The sequence below is a fragment of the Sminthopsis crassicaudata genome, chromosome 4 (genome assembly GCF_048593235.1).
Source record: "Sminthopsis crassicaudata isolate SCR6 chromosome 4, ASM4859323v1, whole genome shotgun sequence".
In the NCBI taxonomy this organism is placed as follows: Eukaryota; Metazoa; Chordata; class Mammalia; order Dasyuromorphia; family Dasyuridae; genus Sminthopsis; species Sminthopsis crassicaudata.
In genome coordinates, this window is record NC_133620.1 from 319,566,963 (window position 1) to 319,592,529 (window position 25,567).

Here is a 25,567-nt window from a genome sequence, read left to right on the forward strand (position 1 = left end):
AATTATCACCACCTTTGTTGTTATTATTAGATTCACCCTCTCTTGGCACAAGCTCAGGGGCTTCTAAACTACTGCAGTCTGAGGCCGTGTCCTTAGAAATATAAATGATGGTCAAGGAGACCATTCTCAAGGATAGTCTCCTTCTGGAAGACACCCCTAAGGTAGTGTATCACCCATGCAGAGAGGTATAGGCTGTTTGATTTTTATTTTTCTAGCTCCAGGCAGAACCTGGTGGCTGGCACATAGTAGGCTGCTTTAAATGGTTGTTTAGAAGGTCTCCATGGGAAGGTGACCAGGCTAGTGAGGGCTGTTCTGAGGGAAAGAAAACGGATTTGTTGTCTTGCATTAGGAGGCTGAGTGAGTACCAAAGGGTCAAAGTTATAGGGAGAGGGGCAAGGACATTGAATCACTCCTGCAAAGAGCAGACCGCCTAATGGGGAGGGAGCTTCCTGTGTCTGGAAGTGTTCAAGAGAAGTTCAATGACCAGTTGTCCTGAATATCAAAGATGGCTAAGGCATTGAAGTTGGAGAAAGGATTTCTGCCGTGATCCCAGAGGTCCTTTCTAACTGGAAGACTCCAGGATTCTCTCTGTCTTTACACCTGCTCTCCACATACCCAGGCCAGAAGCCTGCCTGGCTTCTTGCCCCTCCCCCCACCCCTCAGGGCTGGACTCCCTTTTGGAAAGGTTCCCTTCTGAGCTTGGGTTACAGTGGAATACCTCTCTTCCCTTTGAAGTGTGTGCCAGGGGCACAGGGAGTTCCCAGGGCTCTGGGGCAGACTGCCCACTCCTGTTGTTCCAAAGGAACCTGACCACTGTTGCCCAGGCTTTTGACATCTTCCCTCGGAGGGAAGAAGGCACAGTTTCCATCCCTCAGGCAGAGCCAAACTCAGGCATCTGGGCAAAGTTTGAAAATTGTACCTCCTGAGGGTCCCACAGAGACTTTGAATCTAAGCCTGAGCCTTCACTGTGGTCTATATCACTTTTTTTTAGTGGTTTAACTAATTTCATTTTTAATAATTTTTTCTTAAGTACATACTGTGAGTATCTTGATACCACCATATAAATACATGGATGCCTTAGAGAGTGGGATTTTCTGATACTAAAAATATTTATATTTTTAAAAAGTAATATTGAAAAGGGTCAGTGTGAGGGTAGTGGAGAATTACCTGGGAATTACAGTGGCCTCCATTCAAATCCATCTGGGTGATACATACTGATTGTGTGATTCTGGCCACTACTTAACTTCTCAGTAGCCTCAGCAACTCTCAAAGACTTTTAAGTTTCAAATAGCTGCTTATCTCATTGGCACAGGGAGTTTTCTCATCTGTACTAGTAAAATCACAGGTTTGGACCAGGGGGAAAAAAGATGCGTGTTGCTATTTCTCAAATACCAGAATCCCTCTCCTAGCTCTTCCCAATGCCTCCCCAATCCTGCCTCCTGACCTTTCAAGCATCCTTCAAGACTTAAAACAAGTCCCACTTTCTACAAGAGCACCACCCTCTCCCCTCCAACCCTTCCATCTAATCAGTATATCTCTCATTTGTACATAGTTGTTTGCATGTTGTCTCCTCCGTTAAAATGTGACTGCTCTGAAAGCAGGGCTGGTGTATCTGCCTTTCTTTGTATCCCCCGTGCTTAATTCAGTGCCATGGAGGAGTGCTGCATAAGTGAATCAGCTTAATAAATGCTTGTTGACTGTCTGTCTATCTCTATGCTTAAAAATATCCTTTGTATCCTTCCTCCCATTGGGACACCACCAAGCACTCTAGGAGAGAGAGAGAGTCTGGTATGGGGGGGCTTGCTGGGAGAGCAGAGACTCCTGGGGAAATATTGTCTAGATTGTTATACCTAGAGGACTGAGGAAGTTGTTGAGAGTAAGGTGAGACTAATGACAAAAGCTCATGTTTATTTAGCATTTTATAAAGCACAGCATTTCCTTTTTATAGCTTACATTTATATATGTGGTTGCAAGTATTATCACCATTTTATAGGTGATCAGCTGAGTCTCAGAAAAGTGAACTAATGTGTCTATGGACAAATAATAAGGATGTTTATGTAGCATCTGAAGATTTGCAAATGGATTTACTTGTGTTAATTATTTGATCCTCAAAGCAATAGTGTGAGAGGTGTTATTATTCCCATTTTACAGAGGAGAAAACTGAGACATTGAGAGTTTTGCTAGGGTTACATAGCTAGTAAATTTCTGAGGCAAGATTAGAACTCAGATCTTTCAAACTCCCCTACTCTGTGCACTCACTCCATTATACCACAGAGTTTTGTAATTTGTCAGTCAAGGTAAAATTTGAATCCAGATTTTTTAAAATGTTCCTTTTTATCTTTATGAATTTTGCAAACAGAAAAGAACACTACATATAAAATTATAAATCTCTGTAAGTTGAATTTTTAAAAATGATAGTTCAATCTCTGCCCTCCTTGGCTATATTCCCCTTCTGAACTCCTTTCTGTCACTCACTTCTCTTTATTTTTAAAGATTCATTGTGGTTCCTTTGCTTCCTTTCCACACTATTGCCGGCTCATTCTCTCCAAATCTCACTCTCAGTCCCCTACTCCCAATGACAGTTCTTTCTTATGACAAATATGCACATTGGCTGTGTCCAAAGCTGTGGAACTCATTCTGCGCCTCTGATTCATCTTCTGATTGGTCACTGAACTGATCAAAGTTCTGATCTTTCACAGTTGTTTTCCTTTACAATGTTGTAGTAATTGTATAAATCATTCTCCCGACTGTTCACTCTACTCTGCATCAGTTCACACATACCCTCCAAAGTCTCTCCGAATCCTTTCCTCTTGTCATTTTTTATGGCTCAATAGTATAATACAATAACTCATCATTTCTCTGTACCATAATTTATCCAGCAATTTCTTAGTTGATGAGCATGCACTTTGTTTCCAGTTCTTTGCAACAACAAAAAAGACTGCCATAAATATTTTTGTGGTTAAGAATTATTTTCCTTATTCTTTGATATCTCTGGGACAGATCTGATTCCCAGGTCAGCTCTTTTCATCCTGCTATCTAGGCAGACTGGATTTTAAATCTAAGATTGGACTATATATCTAGTGACTTGTGAACCTGTCATTGTCAAAACCTTAGCCCTCAAACCTTATTCAAGGAAAACTCGGGGACCTGGCTTTCTTTGACCTTCTTAACTGTGTTTAGTCACTTAGACTCACGGTTTTATTTGCATGGATGAAGACACTCCTGCCGAGTGTGGGTCATTCCTTCTCGGCAGCTTGTCTTGGAGAATGGCCCAGAGAAGACTGACTGACCTGGGCTCACGTACTCAATGTGTGTCAGGAGTGACATTTGCACTCAAGACCTCTGCAACTCGCACTTGTTGACCCATTTCAGCTTTTATATATCATTATATTAAAAGAATCTTCTTAGTTATTTTGTTGTCATTTAGTTGTAGCTGACTTTTCATGACCCCATATGGGGTTTTTTTGGATTGGTTGGCTGTTTCCTTTTCCAGTTCATTTAAATTGAGACAAGCAAGGTTAAATGTCTTTTCCAGAGAGACACAGCTAGTAAGTATCTAAAGTCAAATTTGAACTCATGAAGGTGAGTTGTCCTGACACTATCCACTTCACCCCCTAGCTTGCTAGTTTAACTAAATTATGGCAAATGCTCAAATCAAGGGAGATAACTCCTGGCTAAGGATTTTGGCACACTTTTAAAAAATAGTGATCCTGCCCTAGAGGTGAGCTTCTTAGAGTTTTATGGTGGAAATCAAGGGGGAAAAAAAATCAGCCATAAGAGCCAGGTGGGCCAATTCTTTCCCTTTCCCTTCCCATCTCTACCCATTCCTATCCTACCCCTGCCTTTCTTTTTTGTTCAAGGAAGGCAGTTTGGAAACAGGTGAGGACCTTAAAAAAGCTGGGGAGTGAGCACTAATACCAAATACTTCTCCCCCTCAGCTCCCTCCTGTATCCCCACTCTCCCCCTCCCATCTCACCCCCTGGACAGTAGGGAGAGAAGGGAGCTGGGAGCTGAGCCTGGGAGACAGACCCCGCTGCTTTGTGCCTTTGGGAAAATGGCCTTATTGTCTCAAGACAATGATGGGGGGGAAGGAAGGGAGAGGGGAGGCTGGAGAGGCTGCTTTCCATAGAAATACTCCTGGCTTGAAGAGAAAGGGAGTTATAGAAGAGGCCCAGGGCTGGCTGGCAGGGGAACCATTGGAGTCCTTTAATACCCTCCCTAGGCCTGTTAAATTCCAAACAGAGCAGGGCTTTCAGAGCAAGGGGGTTGGGGGTGGGGAATGCCCCAGGAACCTATGTCTGCACTGGCAAATGTCAGCCCTCAACCATGGGACAGAGAGGAGGGCAGGGGGCTCTTTTGAGCCTGGAAGGAGGAATCTGGACACAACATTCTCCCACACCTTCCTTCCCCAAGTTTTAGTCAGTTCCCTCACCAGAAGTCTTGTTTCTCTATTTACTACCCTTCTCCACCCGCAATCCCTAACCCTACCAGCCACTTCCTCCTGTGGAGAAACCAAATGGGAAATAGTCTGGGAGAAGAAAGAGGAAAGGAAAAGAGAAAGGGAGGATCCTTATTCTGGGTGTGAGGGTTAAGCAGAACCCAGTAAACATCAGCTTTGAAAGGAGGGCTTCACAAGAACCCATCTTGGCTGTCGTTATCAGAGCCTATATGACCAAGGAAGGTTACTCTTCTTCCTGATGTCCTCCCTACCGGGTTAATGACATGAAAAAAAGACTATAATTTAAGTGCTCAGCCAGTAAGTACGGATCACTGCAGCGCTCTCTTACTCTTCGCTTTTCTAGTCTGAAGTATAAGGAATGAAAAGAAAAAGAAAAAAAAATTTATATATATATAAACTCCCTCCCCCTCTTCTCTTTTCCCCAAAGCTCAACTAGGCTAGAATTATTCTACTCTAGAATGAGCTGGAGGATTTCTCTCAGACTTGGTTAAGCAGCAGAGCTTAAATCCAGGCCCCTTTCTGGAGAATTAACATCAGGGCATTTAGTAGATGTCGGAATGTTATAGTGGAAAGAGTAACTAGAACCAAGGGTCCTGCATTTGAATCCTGGTTCTGCCACTTAATGCTTAGACTAAATGGCTTCTGAAATTCCTTCCATCTTTGGTTGTAATCCATGAACCTTTGTCCTTGCTTCCTTCAAATCTCAGTTAAAATCCCACCTTCTGCTCGAACCCTTTCCCAGTTCCTTTTATTTACTGTCCTCTAACTCTGAGATAATCTCTCCTTTACCAGAAGGGTATCTTAGATCAGAATTGTTTATGGACCTTTCCCTTAAGAATCTGGGTGCCTTGGGGGCAGGAATTGTTTGTTTTTTGTCTTTCATAGTATCTCCAAGCACTTAGTGCAGTCCCCGACCCTTTAAAACTCCTAAGTGAGGTATACCTAGTTGGTGCAATGGATAGAGCACTGACCCTGGAAGACCTGAATTCAAATCCAGCTCCGATACCTATTCGATGTATGACCCTAGGCAAGTCATTTAACCCAGAACACAGGATATATGCTTGTTCGTTTGGAGACTTTGGGACATTAGACAATCCACTTGACCTTTGGAGATCCTGTTTCTTCTTCTATAAAATGAAGAACTAGCTCTAAGAAAAGCTCACCACCCCTCTCATGAAACATTCTAGCTCTTGAACCTATCCTTTAAAATCCAGTTTATACTCCTTTCCCATTGAGGGCCTTCGAAGGCCCAATCTTAGTTCACTTCCTCTATCCTTTTTTTTTTTTTTTTTTTTTAATAACATTATCCCTTGTATTCATTTTTCCAAATTATCCCCCCCTCCCTCTGCTCCTTCCCCCCATGACAGGCAATCCCATACATTTTACATGTGTTACAATATAACCTAGATACAATACATGTGTGTAAATACCATTTTCTTGTTGCACAATAAGCATTAGATTCCGAAGGTATAAGTAACCTGAGTAGAAAGACAGTAGTGCTGACAATTTACATTCACTTCCCAGTGTTCCTTCTCTGGGTGCAGCTACCTCTGTCCATCATTGATCCACTGGAAGTGAGTTGGATCTTCTTTATGTTGAAGATTTCCACTTCCATCAGAATACATCCTCATACAGTGTTGTTGTTGAAGTGTATAGTGATCTTCTGGCTCTGCTCATTTCACTCAGCATCAGTTGATGTAAGTCTCTCCAAGCCTCTCTGTATTCCTCCTGCTGGTCATTTCTTACAGAGCAATAATATTCCATAACCTTCATATACCATAATTTACCCAACCATTCTCCAACTGATGGACATCCATTCATCTTCCAGTTTCTAGCCACTATGAAAAGAGCTGCCACAAACATTTTGGCACATACGGGTCCCTTTCCGCTCTTTAGTATTTCTTTGGGATATAATCCTAATAACAGCAATGCTGGGTCAAAGGGTATGCACAGTTTGATAACTTTTTGGGCATAGTTCCAGATTGCTCTCCAGAATGGTTTGATTCTTTCACAACTCCACCAATAATGCATCAGTGTCCCAGTTTTCCCACATCCCCTCCAACATTCATCATTATTTGTTCCTGTCATCTTAGCCAATCTGACAGGTGTGTGGTGGTATCTCAGAGTTGTCTTAATTTGCATTTCTCTGATCAGTAGTGATTTGGAACACTCTTTCATATGAGTGGAAATAGTTTCAATTTCATCATTTGAGAATTGTCTGTTCATATCCTTTGACCATTTATCAATTGGAGAATGGTTCGGTTTCCTATAAATCAGGGTCAGTTCTCTATATATTTTGGAAATGAGACCTTTGTCAGAACCTTTAACTGTAAAAATATTTTCCCAATTTGTTACTTCCCTTCTAATCTTGTTTGCATTAGTATTGTTTGTACAGAAACTTTTTAGTTTGATGTAATCAAAATCTTCTATTTTGTGATCAATAATGATCTCTAGTTCTCCTCTGGTCATAAATTCCTTCCTCCTCCACAAGTCTGAGAAGTAGACTATCCTCTGTTCCTCTAATCTATTTATTATCTCATTCTTTATGCCTAAATCATGGACCCATTTTGATCTTATCTTGGTTATCACTTCCTCTATCCTTAATACTGAGCATATTAGCCTTACATGCATGTTCTAAGAGCATTTTGATTTTAGTAAAAGTACACTTTTTAAATAAATAAATAATAGATAGCATTTTATTTTTCCAAATACATGCACAAATAGTTTTCAACATTCACCTTTGCAAAATCTTGTGTTCCAGATTTTTCTCCCTCTTTCCCCTCTTGCCCCTCTCAAGACTCCCATATAAGTTAAATATGAGCAATTCTTCTAAACCTATCTCCATGTTCATCATGCTGCAGAAGAAAAACCTAGTCAAATAGGGGAAAAATTTGAGAAGGAAAAAACCAAGCATACAAACAATAAGCAATTTTCTTGCCCAGGATCACACAGACAGGAAGTGTTAAGTGCCTGAGATCAGATTTGTGCTCAGGTCCTCCTGATTTCAGGTTTGGCGCTCTATCCACTAACAACAATTTTGTAAGGTACTATGCTTTGAGCCACATTCAGTCTGCATAGTTCTTTCTCTGGATACAGATAGCACTTTCCATCAGAAGTCTTTTGGAACTGTCTTGCATCACATCATTGTCAAAAAGAGCCACATCCATCAGAGTTGACCATCTTAGTTCTGCTCATTTCACTTGGCATCAGTTCATGTCTTTCCTGTCCTTTCTGAAATCATCCTGTTGATCATTTCTTACAGAACAATAATATTCCATAACATTCATATACCACAATTTATGCAGCCATTTTCCAATTAATGGGCATCCACTCAGTTTGTAGTTTCTTGCCACTACAAAAAGGGCTGCCACAAACATTTTTGCATATGTAAGTCTTTTTCCCTCAGGGGGAAAAAAAAAAACAAAACATTTTTAAAGAAAGGCTTTACAAAAGAAAATTTTTTTATAATCTTATAAAAGGGATCTTAGAGGTCCCTTATCTTGGAGTATTATCTCGGGTAAAGAAATTGAGGCTCAGCGTCTTGTTCAGGGTCACACAGCTAGTAAACATCTAAGGAGAGATTTGAACACAGGTCTTCTTGACTCTAGTCCAGCACTTTATTTGGTGTTCTTCATTGCCTCTCTTTGTGTGGCACATGGCTAATCTGGTTCACAAAATATGGCCCTAGTCCTTTGCTTTTGGAAGCAGGGACTTAAATCCTACCCTCTATTTTATCTTCTGTCTCACCTTCCCATAGATTCCCTCAAGCAAATACCCCTGACCTTCTTGGATCTGGCCAGAGAGAGGAGCCCTAGGACATTGGGAGAAGCAGAAGTTTGGAAGACTTAATTAAAGTTGGAACAATAATTTTGCCTCATTCATGGACCTAATAGGACCGTGTGATTTTCCTTGCCTCTAACCCCCCCCCCTCAATCCCTACAATTGGCTTATAGTAAGGCCAAATGACTTCCCCCGGCTTTATTACGCATCATTAGGTGCTGATTGCTCCCTGATTCTGACTATCCTCTGTCTAATTGTTGCCATTTATATTAATAGGACTTTTGTAAAAAAAAAAAAAAAAAAAAAAATACAAAGTCTCTTGGGTCTCCCAGGCAATTCATTTCCGATAAAGATTGGGGCAAGGGGTACCATTAACAGTGCGGGACTTGAGACCCCTTAAGGACTTGCCATAACCCTATAGCAGTAAGTTAGGCTCTGCAGAACCGAAAACAACCAGTTGGGAGAAGGGGAAAAGAAAGGAGGGGTATATGTTGGGGCCCCTTCCCTCCTGGGAATGCTTGTGGGAGGTTACTCAGGTAGGAGGCTCCCTTTCGCTTAACAGTCCAAGGCTCTGCTCTTCTGAACTCCTGTTTTTCTCTTCATTTAAAAAATAATGTTCCTCTTCTACAAATTTTTCTACAACCTCACACCATCAAGTCCTCTTGTTCCTTTCCTGTCATCCCTAAATAACACCAGCTCTCCCTTCCCCCAGTGTTTTTTTCCTTGACACAGCCCAAAGTACCTTCTTCTCTTTCCTAAGATCACTTGTCCATGACCTGTTTTGTCATCTTCTCATTGTCCCTTCATCATCTCTCCCTGACTCCCCCGTATAATGGGGACTTTTTCCCAAGGACTGGTGTCAACCAACCTCTAACTGGTGTCTGGAAGAGTGGATCTCAATCAGATCCTCTGGGTCCTAAAATCAGCTATTCCCCGATGACCCATCTCCTCCCCCTTCTTAGCCCCTCCCCCCCCCACATCCTCTCTCCACCCTTCCACCCCCAACCCAGCTAGCTCAGCAAAGGGCCACTGCAGAGCCTGAGGCACATTCCTTGAGCACAGCTGCAGGCAGAGCCCAGCCCCAGTCCCTGAAAGAATCCCTGTTTTCCCCAACTCAGGCAATAAACAGAGACCGAACTGGTCCAAGAACAGCTGCTCTGATTCATAAAAATCATTTTTTTTTAAATTTTCTTCAATTCAGAGGGTTCTATCTTGTTGGAAGGAAGAAAGAAGTCCTTTATCATCTAGTTAGGCAGGCCTGTCAGAGGCTGAGAGGGGCTACTTTCCCATCCTCTCTGTCTACTGTCTTTCATTTGTTTCCTTCACACTTCGAATCTCCAAGTCCTGCCCTTCTTTCCTTCCTTCTAACTTTCTCTTTCCTCCTCCCCATTTTTTGTTCTTTCTCTCCTTCCTTCCTTCCTTCCCCCCTCCCATTTATTTCTTCTTAAACTCACACATATACCCCCAGGCACCAATTCATTACGTTCTCATCCTCTCCTTTTTTCTCTCCCCTGTTTCTACTTTGCTTTGCCTCTCCCACGCTGTTTTCTCCCAGTGGTCTTTTCTTTTTCTTCTTCCTCCCACTCATCCCCCCTCTCATCCCCCCTCCCTTCTTCTATGTCCTCATGTTCATCCCTTCTTACACTTTTTCTTTATACATATCTTTCTCTAGGGTCAGAGCCTCAGTGTTGGCTGAGGCATTTTCCAGAGCCTAGCTTCCCTGCCCTCCCTCTGCTCTCACACCTAGTCAGGGAGCCAAAGAACAGAGGGCCTGGTACACAGAGCATCCTGGGGCTGATGGGGTCTGCCCAATTGGCAAGGTGATCTCGATCAGTGTCCCTGACAGACATGGGCAGATTCCCTCCACTGTACCTACCAGCTCCCTCTGTCCCCCAACAGCCACTCCTGTCATTTCTAAGACACTACTTAGCAGCTGCTATCTAACTATATTTGGTCCGGCTTAAAGGTCAGGAGATTGCTACTGGCAGAAGAAGCAAGCTCTTGGTGATAGGGTCTCCTTTTGGTGGAGAACATGGTTGTCTATTGTCCACTCCCACCAGCACTAACCTTTGCCTCCTGTGAACCTCTTCTCTTGTTTTCTGCGACAGAGAAAGAGAGTAATTTCTCTGGCATTCATTGGGTTAGTGTTCCACCCTCCCAGTCCCCAGACAAGGAGGAAAGGGAGCAGTAGAGGGCTGGGTGGGGAGGGCATCCCACTCTGGGTTGCCTTTTCAGTTGCCAGCTGTTTGTATGGGCTCCTCCCCATGGGGGAATAAGAGGCAAGGACCTCCTGAGGGGTTGCAGAGGGATTCTGTGCCTGGGAAACTGGCATCTGGGATAGAGGAATTTACAGACTTCTGTTTACCAAAACGAGGGCCAGTAAAAGTTTTAACAACAGCCAATTAAAAGAGAACAGCTGCAGTGATTTAACCAATCTGTCCCTTCCCCTGGCTTTGGGTAGCCGAGAAGCCGTAACCTCCCATCACCACTACTTCCACCCTTGCCCCTCCCAACCCTCCACCCCGGTTTTCCCCACCCTCCCAGCTTCTCTCAAAAATGTTTTCCAGCAGCTGAGGTTAATCTAGCAAACATCTGTTCCAGATGTGCCTCGGCACAAACTAGACACAGGCCAAGTCTCTCCATTCCTCTCCAACTTTGCATCTGCGTCCTCATGACGGTAGGCAGCAGCGGAGGTGGCAGCAAGGAAGACATGGCCCTTTTGTCCTTTTCTCTGGCTTGGAAATGTCCCCTTTCTTCAGAGAAGAGGACAGCCCCTGCCTACCACAAAACATACTGACCGGCCATTTTTCCAATGTTTGTGATTGGATAGGCAAGGATGAGGAGCTTTTCTTGGGATTGTGTGGAGAAATGTCATAAGGCGTGGAACTGGGAGTCCACCCACACCAGTACTGGGGGCAGAGGGATAAGGGAGGTGTTAAGGAGGCTTCTTTATTTTGGTTTTTAGTCGTTAAAGACTGGGGATTGTAAAGCCTCTCCCCAATCCACCCAGGATGCTTCTGCTCTAATCTTAGCAAAGGCCAAGAAATGTTTTACTCTCTAAACTGAGGCTAAAACATCCCCCATTAATAACAGTAATAATAGCTGACATTTATATAGAGCTTACCATGTTCCAGGCACTGAGCTAAGTGCTTTACAATTATTATCTCATTTGATCCTCACAACAGTTCTGGGAGGTAGGTACTATTAAGATCCATTTATAATTGAGGAAAATAAGGCAGATAGAGGTTACCTAAGTGACTTGCCCAGAGTCACACAGCTAGTAAGTATATAGGCCAAATTTGAACTCGGATTTTCTTTACTCTAAGATTCCCGTGCTTAACCTAGCTGCCATCAGAGACTTGAATTGTTTCTGCTCAGAATACTGCCACCAGATGCAAGTCAACCCTGTGCCTCAACAGATTCTAAGAATTGTACTAGAAATGGGTACAGTTTAAGTTTGCCCAGACTGAGTATCTCTCCACTGGGAAATCTGACTTACAATTCCACATCTCTTCTTCTAGTCTGTAACTACTGATTCAGGGAACCTTGGTCCTGATACATCCATTGATCAGTACTGTCTCTCTTCACCTCCTTATCATCTTTCCTCTGTTCAAGGTCTCTCTCTCTCTGAAGTTTTTGAGGTTCAGAAATCCTTTCTCATCACTGAGAATGAGATGGAAAAACTGCCTAAGTGAAATAGGAACATCTTTAAATAAAGATGAGGGTGTTTATGTCAGGATGCCAGGAGCTTCTATGTGCTAGTTGGGTTTTCCACCCCTCATGAGCCCCATGTCTGCACTACAGCCAGGCTTCTAACTCCTCAAACCCACTTCTGATGCTCTGCCCCAGGTCAGACAGTCATGTTGGGTCATATTTAGAAATCTAGGCTTCTGGGATGTTACTAAGAGTCTCTGATTATTCTTTATTTTTTATATTTTTTTGCTGATGCAATTGGGGTTAAATGACTTGTGTGACTGTGATCACACAGCTAGGAAGTGTTAAGTGTCTGAGGTCAGATTTGAATTCAGATCTTCAGGACTGGTACTCTATCCACTGTGCTCTCTGGTTATTCTTAAGCCTGTCCAGCAGGATTCCAAGAGCAGTTCCATACCCACAGATCTCCTTAACACAAGCAAGATGACAGCAAATAGGCCTGACTTTGTATGGCTGTTTGGTTCAGACACCTGCCGTTCCCTTCACTTCATTCCATTCCTCTCTTGTCCCCAACTTGAGAAAGAAAAGAAAAAAAGAGTCCAGTTTCTCCCCCCTCCAATAAAAAAGAATCCATAGAATTCGGGGGCAGGGGTGATAATTGTCTTCTGAGGTCAGTAAATTTGGCTTGGGCCTGAGGGACAAGGACAGAAAAGACCCAAGGGAGAGAAGTTATTTGCTATTGAACCTTATTCAGTGGTTAAAAAAAAACCAATTATCCCATTCTAGCTAGGGTCATCCCACCAAAGTAGGGTATCTTATTTTCTCCATTTCTGAGAGAAAATTGTCCTAATGAAGAAAATAAGTTTATTTCTTGGTCTCTCATTAGTTAAGGATATGGAGGGGGTAAGAAAGATGACTCTCAGCCTTAAGCATTATTTCCTTAGGGAAGAGTTGCCCATGGACATAAACTGAGGAATTAGAGACTTCATGTTTGTTATGGTAGCTGCAAGGTACAGGAGTGAGTTCTGGATGGTATGGGAGAAGTAGGCTGGAGAACACATGTTCCTGATACTTGGATAGAACTGATTTTAACTTTGAACCTATCACCACAACCAAAGCCTTTCTCTTTATCTCCATGTGGAGGCTGACTTGCTTCTCTATTTCTAATGAGCTAAGGCCTGGTGGAGGAAAAAAATTCTGATCATAAGAAAGAATCTCACACTTGATGTTATCCCATGAGTTATAAGTTTTTATCTCTAAATATGGCCATCCCTATCCTTTCTACTGTAGTGAGGTGGCAGTAGGATATCTCCCTTTTCTTAGGACTCAAGATCATTTTTCCCATTCTACTTTTTATCTACTCATCTCTGCTCTCTGAGTTTGTCTCATCTTATTAAGCAGAAAGAATCCTGGGAGGGTCAGAAAAAAGGCTAGACTTGAAAACAGACCCCTTCCCCTCTCTTCTACCCCATTCTCCAGAAAAGGAGGAGACTTTTGAGCTAAGGAAGGGAGTGAGGCGTGCTTGACCATTAACCTCAGCATTTAGAACTGAGGAGCTTGGGAAGATGTAAGCATGGCAGTCTCCAGGATTCTTTTGGAACCTTGTCTTGGAAAAAGACTTAGATCAAAAGAAAGACCTGGTCTGGATGGGGGAAGGACATCTGTGTTATTCAGCATAAATTTATATGGTGATTAAACAGGTAGTATGAATCTATTAAGGAATAATTATCTTCAGCTATGTAATTTTAGGGACTCCATAAGACAACAAGATCTATCAGCCTCTTGTCCATGCTTCTCATATTGTTACCCTATCCTCATGTCTATGTGTATGTCCCCAGTAGAATGTAAACAGGGCAGGGACCAATTGGTTTTTATCTCCCTAGTACAGTGACATATGGTGCCGAAAAAGTGCTTGTTGGATTGATTGTACTGGATTAGATTTGGATTGGAGTCGATTGAATTGGGATGCTTCTGAGCAAGTCTGTGTGAGTTATTCCTGAGTTGGTGGTGGTGGCTTGATTCTTGCTTCCTACCCTTCCATCAATCCCACTCTGTCAAGTGGGAAGAAGCACACCTGAGGCTCAAAAGAAATGTATGTGATGTACCTAACAAATTGTATGCTGCTTTATAAATATTAGTTATTATTACCCATTCTTGTTCTCAGCCCCCCTTGCTAAGGGTAGGAGATATTTTTCAACCTACTTATCAAGAGCTCGGGAAAATCCTAAAAAATACAATTTAAGAGTTCTCTGCCCTATTCTCCACCACTAAGCCCTGGACCTTACTTGCAGTCTGCACTGCACTTTCAACAATTAGGAAAAGTCCTCTTTTTGCCCAAGGCTACCTCAAACAGAGATCCAGAACTCCAGGCTGGGGGAATTTGGAGCCACACCCTTTTTCTTGCTGATCATCTAGAAAAAGCAGCTCTTGCTGCCCCCTCCCCAGTCCGATGAAATGATCTATTGCCATTCTTCTCTCCCTTTACCTTTCCTGAGAGGTTTCTCAAAAACTCCTCTCTTCCTACCATTCCTCTGGGCAATTCTCACCATGGTGGCTGTGGTTGTGAAAGGAAAATCAAAATGAGTCCCCTCCGCTTCTTCCTTCCCCTCTCTTCTCCCTCCATCCCATCAGCAATTCAATTTGTACAGCACCGGAGGGATGGTATTAGTCAAGTCAGAGTTAATATGATGTATTGATGGTTTGATTTCCCACTGGTGTGCTATATGGAGTTCTATAGGGTATCTATACAGAGCTGGACAGTATCTCACCACCTTGGTCTCTGGGTTGGGGCTGGAAGGATCTCAGGGGGCTAGTGGTTCTGCCTCTCCAACCTTTCTCTCTGTTTCTCTAGCTCCAGGGTACCCCAGATTTTCGGGGAGCCTGGCATCTACCTTCCTACCCATGAGCCACTTAGATCACCATGGAAACAGCAACGTTCTCTACGGGCAACACCGTTTCTATGAAACCCAAAAAGGCAAGTACCGGTGGCAATGGGATCTAGCTGGAGCTAACATTGCCATGGGATCGGGAGGGAAACACTGAGGAGAGCAGATTTCGCTGCTCCAGCGGAGAAGGTGACAGCCTTGTCATTCGCTGGGGGTGGGATGAGGGAGATAAATTAGGTGGAGATCCATGATACGGAATCCTTACAAAATAGAGGAGTTTATGGTCTGAGAGAGGGGCACTCTCTTGAGATATTAAAGGCCCTGATCAGGAGGAGATATTTGACCAGCTAATGAAGGAAACTCCTTGAAGAGGGTCCAGAAGATTTGGTTTGTCCACCAGCATTTATGAAACACTTGCTATGTGCCAGGCACTGTGCTAACTGCTAAAGATACAAAGAAAGGTAAAAATAGACCCTGTCCACATTCTGGTGGGGATAGATCCTGGGTAAATAGTGACAGTCTTAGAGGAGAAGGCCCAGCTGTGAGTTAAGAGCTGGGGAATGGGGCAGGAGGTGAGGGAGGGAAAGCAAGAGGAGGGAGCCTGGGACTATAGCCTTCCACCAGCCTTGATTTCCAGTGCTTTTCAATCCCTCTTCCTGCTCTTTAGTTCTACTCTTGCGGTTACAGGGACCTTGTCCCAAGAGCTCAGGTCCGGGGCTGGGGGGGAGAGGGGGGGAGAGATGCTGGATCTTATATTTATTGCCTCTGAAGTTCAGGCTGGAGCACCCCAGAAATCTACTCCGATTATAGTCTCTAGAGCAGACTGGGAATGATCTTCCTAGGTCTCTGAGACCACTCGAAATAGCCCAGCACTTGGGAGTCCTCGCACAGTCCAGTGAGCCTAGTTTAGCTTCTCCCCTTCCCAGACCTGCGACCTATGACTCCTCTAGAGGGACATGTGACCAGTAATTTTGCTCTTTTCTGTCTGTGAGTGGGGCAAGGGGAAGAAAACTCGGGGGGCTTGGCATCCTAGAGATTCCCTGAGCACGCTTTGAAGGAAGTTGCCATTATACTCTCTGCCAAAAAGAAAGCGCCCCCCCCTCCACTTGTGTGTGTGTATGTGTGTGTGGGATTCCTCCCCCACCACCCTAAATTAATCTCCATCCCAGCAGAGCTATTTTGACAGCATTTGTCACAAGCAGGCAGGTGGCTTGTCCCAGGCCCAAGAAACCTGACCCCTCCCTCCCTTGCAAACCAGAGCCCCTGGGGAGCTCCTGGGGTGCTGCCTCTGGCAGGCAGGTTTCAACAGGAGGCTGCCTAGTGGGCCTCTCAGCTTTCATAATATTGTGTCGGGAGCCTAATCCAAGAACATTATTTGGTTTTGGAAATTGAGCTAATTAGGTTTCGCCCCCCCTCCCTCTATCCCCACCCCCTCCTTCCACTCTCCCCCTTGTTTTTAATTAGCAGGAAATTGACAGAGGAATTTACATGACTGAGGACAGTTTTACAAGTTCCAAATGTTTCTTTTGTTTCACCCTCAGACCAGTAGAGTTTCAGCTCTCAGTCCTCCGCTCCCAGCCTGAGCCGGCCCGACCAGGCTCCCCTAATGCTAGGTATATGAGGCATCCTCGCGAGGGAAGGCCGGGACCCTCCTCCTCCAGGATTCTTTAGTAGCCTCCAGGGCTTCCACTGAGGGCACCAGGGGCAGGTCGGGAGGCTGCATCTCTGCTGAGGCAAAGAATTGCCAGGGAGGATGAGAATTCCCTTCACCTGAGGGCCTCTTCCTCTCTGGACCATGAGCTGCCAGACTGGGACTCCATGGGGATGGGCAGATCAGTCTGGCAGACAAGAAACAGGTGAGGGAGAAGCAGGCAGGAATACCGAGGGAAGCTTGGAAACAATCCCCTGAATATTCTACATACCCAGCTCTAGAGAAGCAGCCCGGATGAGCGCAGAAGCATGGAACGTGTCCCAGGAGCTACTCCAGGAGGGAGAGACATCCCCCTCCCCCCTCCCTCCCTCTTCCTTTCTCTACCTCTCTTTCCTGTGTCTGATTGTCTCCCTCCTCTTCTTCTCTCCCTCCCTCTCTCTCTGTCTCTCCCCTCCTCCCTCCTTTCCTTCTCTTTTTATCTCATTTTCCTTTTTCTCCCTCTCTAGTTCTCTCTCCCTTCACCATCTTTTTTCTTTCCCCCTTCACTCTTTCCCCTTCCTTCCCTCTCCCGCCTCTTTCATTCACTCTCTTACCTCTCTTTTTCTATCTCACTCAGCCTTTGTCCTTCCTCTATCTCTCTTTCCCCCCTCTTGCTTGATCTTTCCTTCTACCCTCTCTCTTTCTCCCTCCCTCCTCTTTTCTCTCCTTAGCTCTTTTTTCTGGCCACCCCCCCCCATCTCTCTTTTTGGCTTACTCCCTTATGCTCTCATAAACTCTTGAAGGATAAAGGGCAGTTTTCATCTTTGTCTTTGTATCGCCAGTTTCTCACTCAGTGCCTGGCACACTGTAGGGACTTCATAAATGCTTTTCAGTTGTTTGAATGTAAAGAATTGAGCTCTGGTTGGTTAGGGATCTCTCCTGGACAATGATGCTGAGATATTGAACTGTTTTGGGTCCCAAACTGCTTCTATCCAAGACTTCTCCTCCTGACCTTCAAACATTTGTGTTCCAGATAACTTCTATCTCCGCAACCTGCCCGCCCAGCCCACACTTCTGCCCCCCAATCACAACTTCCCCAGCATTGCCCGAGCTGCCCCAGGTCACCCCATTGGCTCTTGCAGCCGAGATCGTGAGGCCGGCCACCTCCAGAAAGGCCCTAAGGAGTTTGACCGATTCCTGATGAACAAGGAACTGGGCAAGGAGAAGGCAGGCAAGGCAGAGGGCAAGGACCGGCAGGTAGAAGATGATGTGAAGGAACGGCACAAACTGGTAATGCCCATGACTCCTGAAGGACACTGCAAGGAGAGTACGCATCCGCGAAGTACCTGTGAGAATCGAACCAAGCACCTCAACTCCTGCTTTCTGAGTACCAAGGTACTCAATGGTGAGGTGGGCAAAGCCGTCCTGGCCAGCTGCACAGGGGGTATGCTGCCTCGACATGGAGCAGGGGTGGTGCCCAGCCGCTGTGCCAAGGACACAGGACGGCCTGAACGGGAGCGGGAGCTGGGCCACCATGAGCCAAACCAGCCGTACAGCGAATGTCTGGAGCGGAGGCAGATGCTTCACCACTCTGTTTCCTACACGGTGCCCTCCAGCTTGCCAGCCGTGCCACCCCCACTTAGCACCAGCTCTGGGACATTTCCTTGCTTACAGCTTCACTCCAATCCAGACATGTTATGCCCCCTGCAAGACAAAGCCACCCGAGACCTGAAACTTAGTGGGCCCACCTTTGTGCCTTCTGTGGGGCACCTACCTGACAAGAGCCGGTCGTTCCAGGTGGCATCAGAGCCGTGCCTGGCAGGAGAGGGGAAGGATCGGCACCATGAGGTGGGTGCTGACCACCCAGCGTCTTACGGAGCCTCCTACCCCCACCTAAAGGCCGAGGGCAAGGGGGAGCGGAGGCTTGGCTTTGAGGCAGCCCTAAACCCGAGGCTGAAGGGATTGGAATATCTCAATAGCACTGGATCTGAAGGCTCCTTTCCTAATCTGCCCCATGCACCCCCCAAAGGCGGCCTCGAGAAAGGAAGCTACTTTGAGATGCCCCCTCCCTCTCAGGACTGCTCCCGCTCTGGCCACCAGGACCCCTTGTGTGTGAAAATCAGCCAAACCTGCTGCACTTTAGACAAGGGTGCCAAAGAGGCCCCAGGCCCCAGTGCCCAAAAGGTTGCTAGGATACGGCATCAGCAGCACCTATTACCTGAGATGGAACAGACGGGAAATGGGGCCGAAGCCCAGAGGAAGTCCATTGAGTTGGCATCCCTGGGCTACAATGGGCCCCACCTACCACCGTGGACGGTCCATGGGGGTCAGGGTCCCCCCATCTCCATCAGTGAGGAGAGGAAGGGCTCCTACCTTGACCCCTTCAGCAACAGCCTGCAGCAGGCAGCCCTCATGTCCCAGGAGCTGCCAGCCCCACCAGATGAGGTCTCCGCTATGAAGAACCTGCTTAAATATAGCAACCAAGCACTTATCGTTGGCCAGAAGCCCCCCTTTGTAGGTCTGGGAAATATCAAAGCCAGCTGTGTCCAACAGGAAGTGAAGTTCCAGTCAGGCAAGGGTCAAGGGGAGCTAGAGAGACCTGACTGCGCCCGGAGCCGGGAGCATGAAGCCCCCCATAGTGATGGGGAGGTGAGGCAGCCCCCTGTGGGCATTGCTGTAGCTGTGGCCCGCCAGAAGGACACTTTGAGCCGCCCAGAGCCTTCCTATGGCACTAATTCTAGCCGGCAGGGCCGTGCAATGCCTGGGTTCAAAGGTACAGGACTGAAGGGGAAAAGGGTGGGGGGAGGGAAGAATTGGGGTGATGTCACCAGAGTTTGGGCTCCAAGCTAGAGGTGGGGGAGGAGTCAAGAATGAACTTACTAACCCCATCTGGTTCTCATTGCCTGACCTCAGGCTCACCCACAGGGCCCCAAGGCCTTCTAGAGTTCACAGCTCATTCTCAGGAGGGGCAGCAGGGGAAGGAATGGAGGCAGGCTGCTCTCCAGGAGGGAGGCAGGCCCATCCCCTCGTTCTTCCACACTCCAAAACCTCCAGATTCACCTCCCCACCCCCCTGTGGTTGGAGAGAGAGTCCCAATATTTATACCTTCTTCTGTCCTTCCCTCCCACCCATTCTCTCACCGAGTTTCCTCCCCACAGTGAATACACCGTGTGCCATAATGCCATCAGACTGCTACCTGTCACTTGCAGTGCCAGTCCCTGGTACGGCATTAACCCCTTTCTTGGCAGCCCCATCCATTCTACCTCATACATTAGCCCTTAGTCAGCTTTCCCCACGTTGGAGAACCAAGGAAGTCCCAAGCCTTAAGTTCCCGGCTCCGTGTCCACTCTGCTTACTCTTGTTTCTTCCCTGCTGACCTCTGTGTAGCGGGCCCCAATCGCTCCATGCACGTGATCGACCTGGAAGCTGATGAGGAGAGGAGCCGACTCTGTGGGGATGAACGGCTGGGCCTTACAAGCCGGGAGCTGCTTCTCCAGTAAGGCCCTGGGGCTCCAAGGCAGGGGGGAGGGGGAGGACCCACACAGTCATGGGACCCAGGCTCGCCTGGTAGACAGAATAGTGAAAAGGAAAGAACACTGAGCTAAAGGTCAAAGGGTTCTGGGTTCTCTTTCTCATTGTACTCTTCACTGCTTGTATGACCTGAAGCCAATCACTTACCTGGAGTAGAGCTTTTCCCTCACCAAAATGGGTCACGGTGATTCCTGATCTTTCAAGTCATGTGAATAAATTGAAATAATTGAATGGAACAAAACATAATGTTCTGAGGAAAGCACTTTGTAAGCTTTTTTAACTGGACCTGTGATTTAATTTCATATAAAGCATTTCCAGTGAGGAGGAGTAGAAAGAGGAGTAATAATACTGGTGGTAGTAGTTGTAATAGGTAATAATTGTAATACAGTAATAGGAGTAGTAGTGGTAATGGTAGTGATAGCTGCTGGCATTTATAGAATGCTTTAAGTTAGTTCACAAAATGCTTTACAGATAATGATCTCATTTTTATCCTCATAGCAAACCTTTTACTATGCCCATTTTACAGACAAGGAAACTGAAACCCAGAGCTATTAAATGGCATGCACAGGGTTCCACACACAGCTAATAAGCATCTGAGACCAGATTTGAATTTGGATTTGACTTCAGGCCCAGTACTGTAACCACTGCACCACCTCCCTACATCAGCCCAAAGGAGTTCCCTCTGTCAGTGCATTTCAACATCGGTTCTGTAACAGAATCTTAGGGGGTTGCCCAGGACTCTGAGAGTCATGGGACTTGCCTGGAGAGACACAGCCCATAAATGTCACAGGCAGGCATTCTAACCCCTACACCACACTGCCTTTCCTGGAAACTCTATTTGTTCATTGCTTTGAAAGACCTGTGATTTTACCTGTGTGAGTATTCCTTCCACCAACTTAAGATCAGCGCCTTCCCCACACAGTTTTTGATGAGTTTCTGTAACCAAGCAAATTCACCCGGTTAGCCAGGCTGATTCTCAAATCACAGACTCATCAGTAATTTATCTCCAGATTATAAGTATTTCCAGCTTAGGAGGGCATGTCAGAACCCATGCTCAGTCAGCATACATAGTAAGATTCAACAGAACAGAATTTTAATGGACATTATAATATAAAACATTAAGAACATTACGTAAGTGGAAGCCATAATTAGTGATGATGATGGTATTAATAATAGCCTGTAACTTGGACCTCCACTTACCCAGATATCCCCATTAGTTACGAAGGGCTTAGATCCTAGAGCTGACCTGATCTTCGTATTTCTACCTTGTTGTTTGTCCTTTGTTCTCAAAGAAGACCATGACCTCGGGAAAGTGATGCCGTGACATGCAAGTGAATGGATTTAAGGTCACCTGCCGCACTTACCCCTCCTGAACCATCTGGGTCCGATGGCCAGATATAGATCAGAAGGACTGGAGATGGTTCAGGATGCAGTGAGAGACCTCGGCCTTTTTAAGCTAAGGTTTTCAGCAGTCTCAGTTTGACTGAGGCTCACCCATTCAGTGATTAAGGCTAGCTAGCAGTTGAAGCAAAGAATCTCTTTTGCCTATCTATTTCCGCAGTAGATTTTTTTATCTCATCCATGGGGGGTCTACCTCCTACGGGATACGCAGACCCCATCCCATCCATGCTTTCTCACTATGGATAAGATTTTTGTCTGTATCCTTCCAGAAATCTGCCATCTGTAGAGTCCAACCAACATGAAGGCTTTCCTCCAAGTCAGGGACTTTTAGTTTCTTTGGGACTTTGGATTCCTTAGAAGTTTAGTAAAATATAGACCCCTTCTCACAAGAATCTTTTTAAATGCATAAAATAGGTTGCATTGTTATAAAGGAAACCAATAATGTTAAAATAAAGATGTGTTTTTTTTTCCCATCTAAGTTCACACATCTTTTGAAATCTATCCACAGACTTCCCATTTTGGTACTGGACTAAGTGTGGACACTCAGTTGGCTTTTGCCCTACAATGGCTCAGACTTCTAAATTTAAGACTCTCAGCAGGCTCAATGTCTCCTGGAATAGGGATCACAGGCATGAGTTCCCATGCTGACTCCAAAATCTGTGATTCCAGCGCAGGCATACTTAACCCTTTTTTTCATGCCATGGACTCCTTTGGCAGCCCGTGTTATCTCAGAAAAAATTTATTAAATGTGTAAAATAAATGGCATTACAAAAAAAAATCAGTTCTATTGTGACAGTTAGTAAAATAATTAAAAATAAACTTGTGGGCCTCAGGTTAAGACTTTCTCTTCCAAGGTGAAGGGATTAGGGTCTGAGTGGAACTCCTGGACTCTACTCCATCTGTCTTGTCTTTCCAGGGATAACAAAGACCTTGTTGAGTTTGCCCGAATTCACCCATCTAGTAGCTGCCCTGGAGATGTGACCTCTCACCTCATGATTGCTGGAGGATCATCTCTGCAAACCAGCCAGCTTGGGGGTGATCCTACCACCCACGCTCATCCAGCTCATCCCCCCTGGCTGCCCCGAACCCGCAGTCCCTCCATTTGGATGGGAGGACATTCCTATGGTCAGTATTCAGGGGTGAGATGGGGATGGACACAAGAGATGGGAAAGTAGGATTGAGGTAGCTCATTGGCTTTTCCTTCTTTTGGTGCCCAGATGGTGATTAGAATCACGACTAGGCACTGGGTGAATCCACCCCCACTCAAAGCCCTTATCCTTCCTACATATATACATATACATATATATGTATATGTATATATGTATATATATCTTGTCAGCTTACATTCGGTTTGGGACAACTTCTCCAAAGCAGGCTGGGTAATCCTCCAGGATGCTAAGTCTTTAGGCCAGTGCTTTATACCTTTTGTCCCTTTCAAGTATTTTTTTCTGACCCACAAAACTTTTGTTATCAAAGATCCTTACTTTTTTAAACTGACAAACAAAAACCTAGTTCTCCTTGCATCCTGCACCTTCCATTCTGGTCCCCTTCTTTTCTCTGGCTCCCACTTCCTCCTCCCAAAGCCACTGGAAGCTGTTCTGCTGAATCCACAGGGAGTACACATGTCCATGGTAGGGAATATAAATATTTTACTCATCTTTGGTCTGTTTTTGAGCTAGGAAACATTTCTGGTAAGCTAAGTGTCCAAGGTGATCAGGCCATTATTGCTTTTTGTCCCTCCTAAAATAAAAAGGACAAATCACCTAGGGATCCCTCTGGGCCCCAGATCTGTGTCCTATTGCTTCCTGGGGTTACTATCTGTCCCTTTCCTGGGTGGCTTCTCGGAGCTCTGCCGATCCTTCCTGCTCCCTGGCTAGGCCCTCTATTCTACCCGGCTTAGATGGACGCCCTGAAGGGAAGCTAAGGAACAACAAGATCATTTTCTTTGGTGCCACACTCCAGTTTGGCCTCCAGATCTCTAGAATAGTGCCTCCCATTGGAGCCCCTTAAGTCATCATGGGACCCAACAAATTGGAGCCCCAGGCATGGGCTGCAGTGTTGTCCAGCTCCACAGGCAGAATAGCCAGCAGCTCTGGTTGTCATGATACTTTCTCAGCCCTGGCTTTTTAGCTTGCCAGCCTCAGTGCTGCCTGCCTTCCATTAAAGCCAGTGGTACCCTCTGCTTCCACCATTTTGCACTGACCACTGTATACCTGCTCTTCTGCAGGGCTTGGCCACCCGGCTCTCCACCAGAACCTGCCACCTGGCTTCCCAGCCACCATGCCCAGCACAATGCAGTCCATGTTTCCCCTGTCCCAGGACCCCCCTGCCCAGCTGGTCATCTTGCCCACCGAGCCTACACCCCATGCTGCTCCCCATTCACTTGGTAAGGGAAAGCCTAGGGACTTTGGGGAGGATTCTGTTGCCATCCCCTTTTGGGTATAGGAAAGGGCCTGAGGCCCAGGAAGCACTAGACCGGGTTTTTTTTGCCAGTTCCTATTCAAACCCATTCTGATCCAAGCCTCCTCCCAAATCCAGCCCCATTTGGAACAAGAGGGCAGAAAAGAAGGAGATAATGAGGGCTGAGATGGAGAGACATAAAGGAGGGAGAGAAACAAAAAAGAAGAGGGTGGAGAAGAAAAGAGAGGGAAGGGGAGAAAAAGGGTATGACAGGAGTAAAAATGGGGTAGAGAAGGATGGGCAATAGGAAGGGGCAGAAAGAAAATCATTCTTCTCCACCCTCACTTCTCCATCAGAATGTAAATTCTTTGATCGAGAGTAGGAATTATATCGTTTTTGTCTTGTGTCCTCAGTGCCCAGCTCAGCATAGACTCAGGAGAGTCACTTGATAAGTAAAATGAAAGTCAGAGGGGAAGAGGGGCGATTGGGGAAAAGACAAGAAGAAGGGAGATGGGAAACCTAACATTATTAACTGCTTTGGATCCCACCTGGGAAGAACCATTTTGTTCCTGGAAATTCTAAGCTGTCAGAATGGATGGATTTAGAAGAGCCATTCCAGTCCCTGGGAATTAGGGGTAGGCTGAGAGCGGGGCCCAATTTGGGGAGCAACACTCCCCCAAACACACCCCACTTATCTAACATTTTCTGTGACTTTGGTCTCCTTCCTTCTTCCCTATCCAACCCTCCTGCAGCTGATGTCATGGACCAGGCTTCATTGTGGCCACCCATGTACCCGGGCCGTGGGCCTGCCTCCCACATGCAGCACCCCAGCCAGCTTCCTGTCTATTCCCGCTCCCAGTTTCTCCGACAGCAAGAACTCTATGCCCTCCAGCAACAGCAGAGAGCCGCCCAGGCACTAGAAATGCAGCGGAAATCTCAGCTTCAGGTATAAGGAAACCTCCTTCCTTTTCCCTCCAGCTCCCCATGAGCACAGCCTTCTTCCTCTGCTGTCCCACAAAGAACCTACCACCCTCCCCCAGTAATGACGTTCTCATCCAAACCAAACTACTCCCTTCTCTATCTCTCCTGGGGCTAGGAAACCCTCTTCTGGTCCCTTCTGAAGAACCCATTGCCTTGTCCAGGGCCTTTAGGGTTTAGATTCCCTCTCTTACCACCTTGCTGCACTCTGCCTGTTCCTAGGATCCCCCTTCTCATGACCATGCTAATCCCTGTCCCTCATGTTGCACTCTCAGGGCACCGTAGCCCTAGATGGACCCTAGAGCTCCCCAGGTAGTCCCCTTTGCCATGGCCAATCACAGTGATGGGAGTGACTATTCTCTGTCTCCACTTTCCCAGAGAAAGCCTGAGGATTACCATGCAGAGTTTGAAGAAGCAGTCCCCGAGAAGAACCTGAAGTCCTCTCATAAACCAGTTGCCTTAACCCCCCTATCCAAGGGCGCCTCTTCACCGGCTGCTGCTCCATGCCCTGCCAAACTTTCACCTTGCTGCCATTCTCCTGCCCTGCGGCATCCCTCCAAATGCACCACCCCACTATCCACTGCCCCGTGCACTTTACCCCTCTGCCCCACCACCAGTTCTGCCGTGGCGCCCCGCTCCCCGGCCACCAGTCCTGGCCCCGCTCAGAATTCTAAGGGTACCGAAGCTGAGGACAAGAGAGGAGAGGGCCAGCCCCCGCAAGATTATCCCAAATCACTAGAACCAGGTAAGACTAATGGGGAGCTTCTCGGGGTGGGGGAAAGAACGCCAGATTTAGAGTGAAAGAACCTGGGCCTGGGTGCTGGCTCTGCCATTTATTATCTGCTGTGT

General features: G+C 46.1%; 1 protein-coding gene across 3 annotated transcripts in view; it reads left to right on the top strand.

Annotated features, from left to right (window-relative positions):
* BAHCC1 (BAH domain and coiled-coil containing 1) overlaps positions 1 to 25,567 on the top strand; it is a 172,669-nt gene that overhangs the window by 103,345 nt on the left and 43,757 nt on the right. For 2 of the 3 annotated variants that reach the window (XM_074260396.1, XM_074260395.1), the window contains exons 4-10: positions 14,745 to 14,867; positions 17,442 to 19,181; positions 19,796 to 19,904; positions 22,257 to 22,465; positions 23,568 to 23,726; positions 24,493 to 24,686; positions 25,097 to 25,463. In XM_074260396.1, the coding sequence (XP_074116497.1) occupies positions 14,745 to 14,867; positions 17,442 to 19,181; positions 19,796 to 19,904; positions 22,257 to 22,465; positions 23,568 to 23,726; positions 24,493 to 24,686; positions 25,097 to 25,463 (2,901 nt within the window). The remainder of the gene's footprint in view (positions 1 to 14,744; positions 14,868 to 17,441; positions 19,182 to 19,795; positions 19,905 to 22,256; positions 22,466 to 23,567; positions 23,727 to 24,492; positions 24,687 to 25,096; positions 25,464 to 25,567) is intronic. The other variant, XM_074260397.1, reaches the window with a different exon arrangement.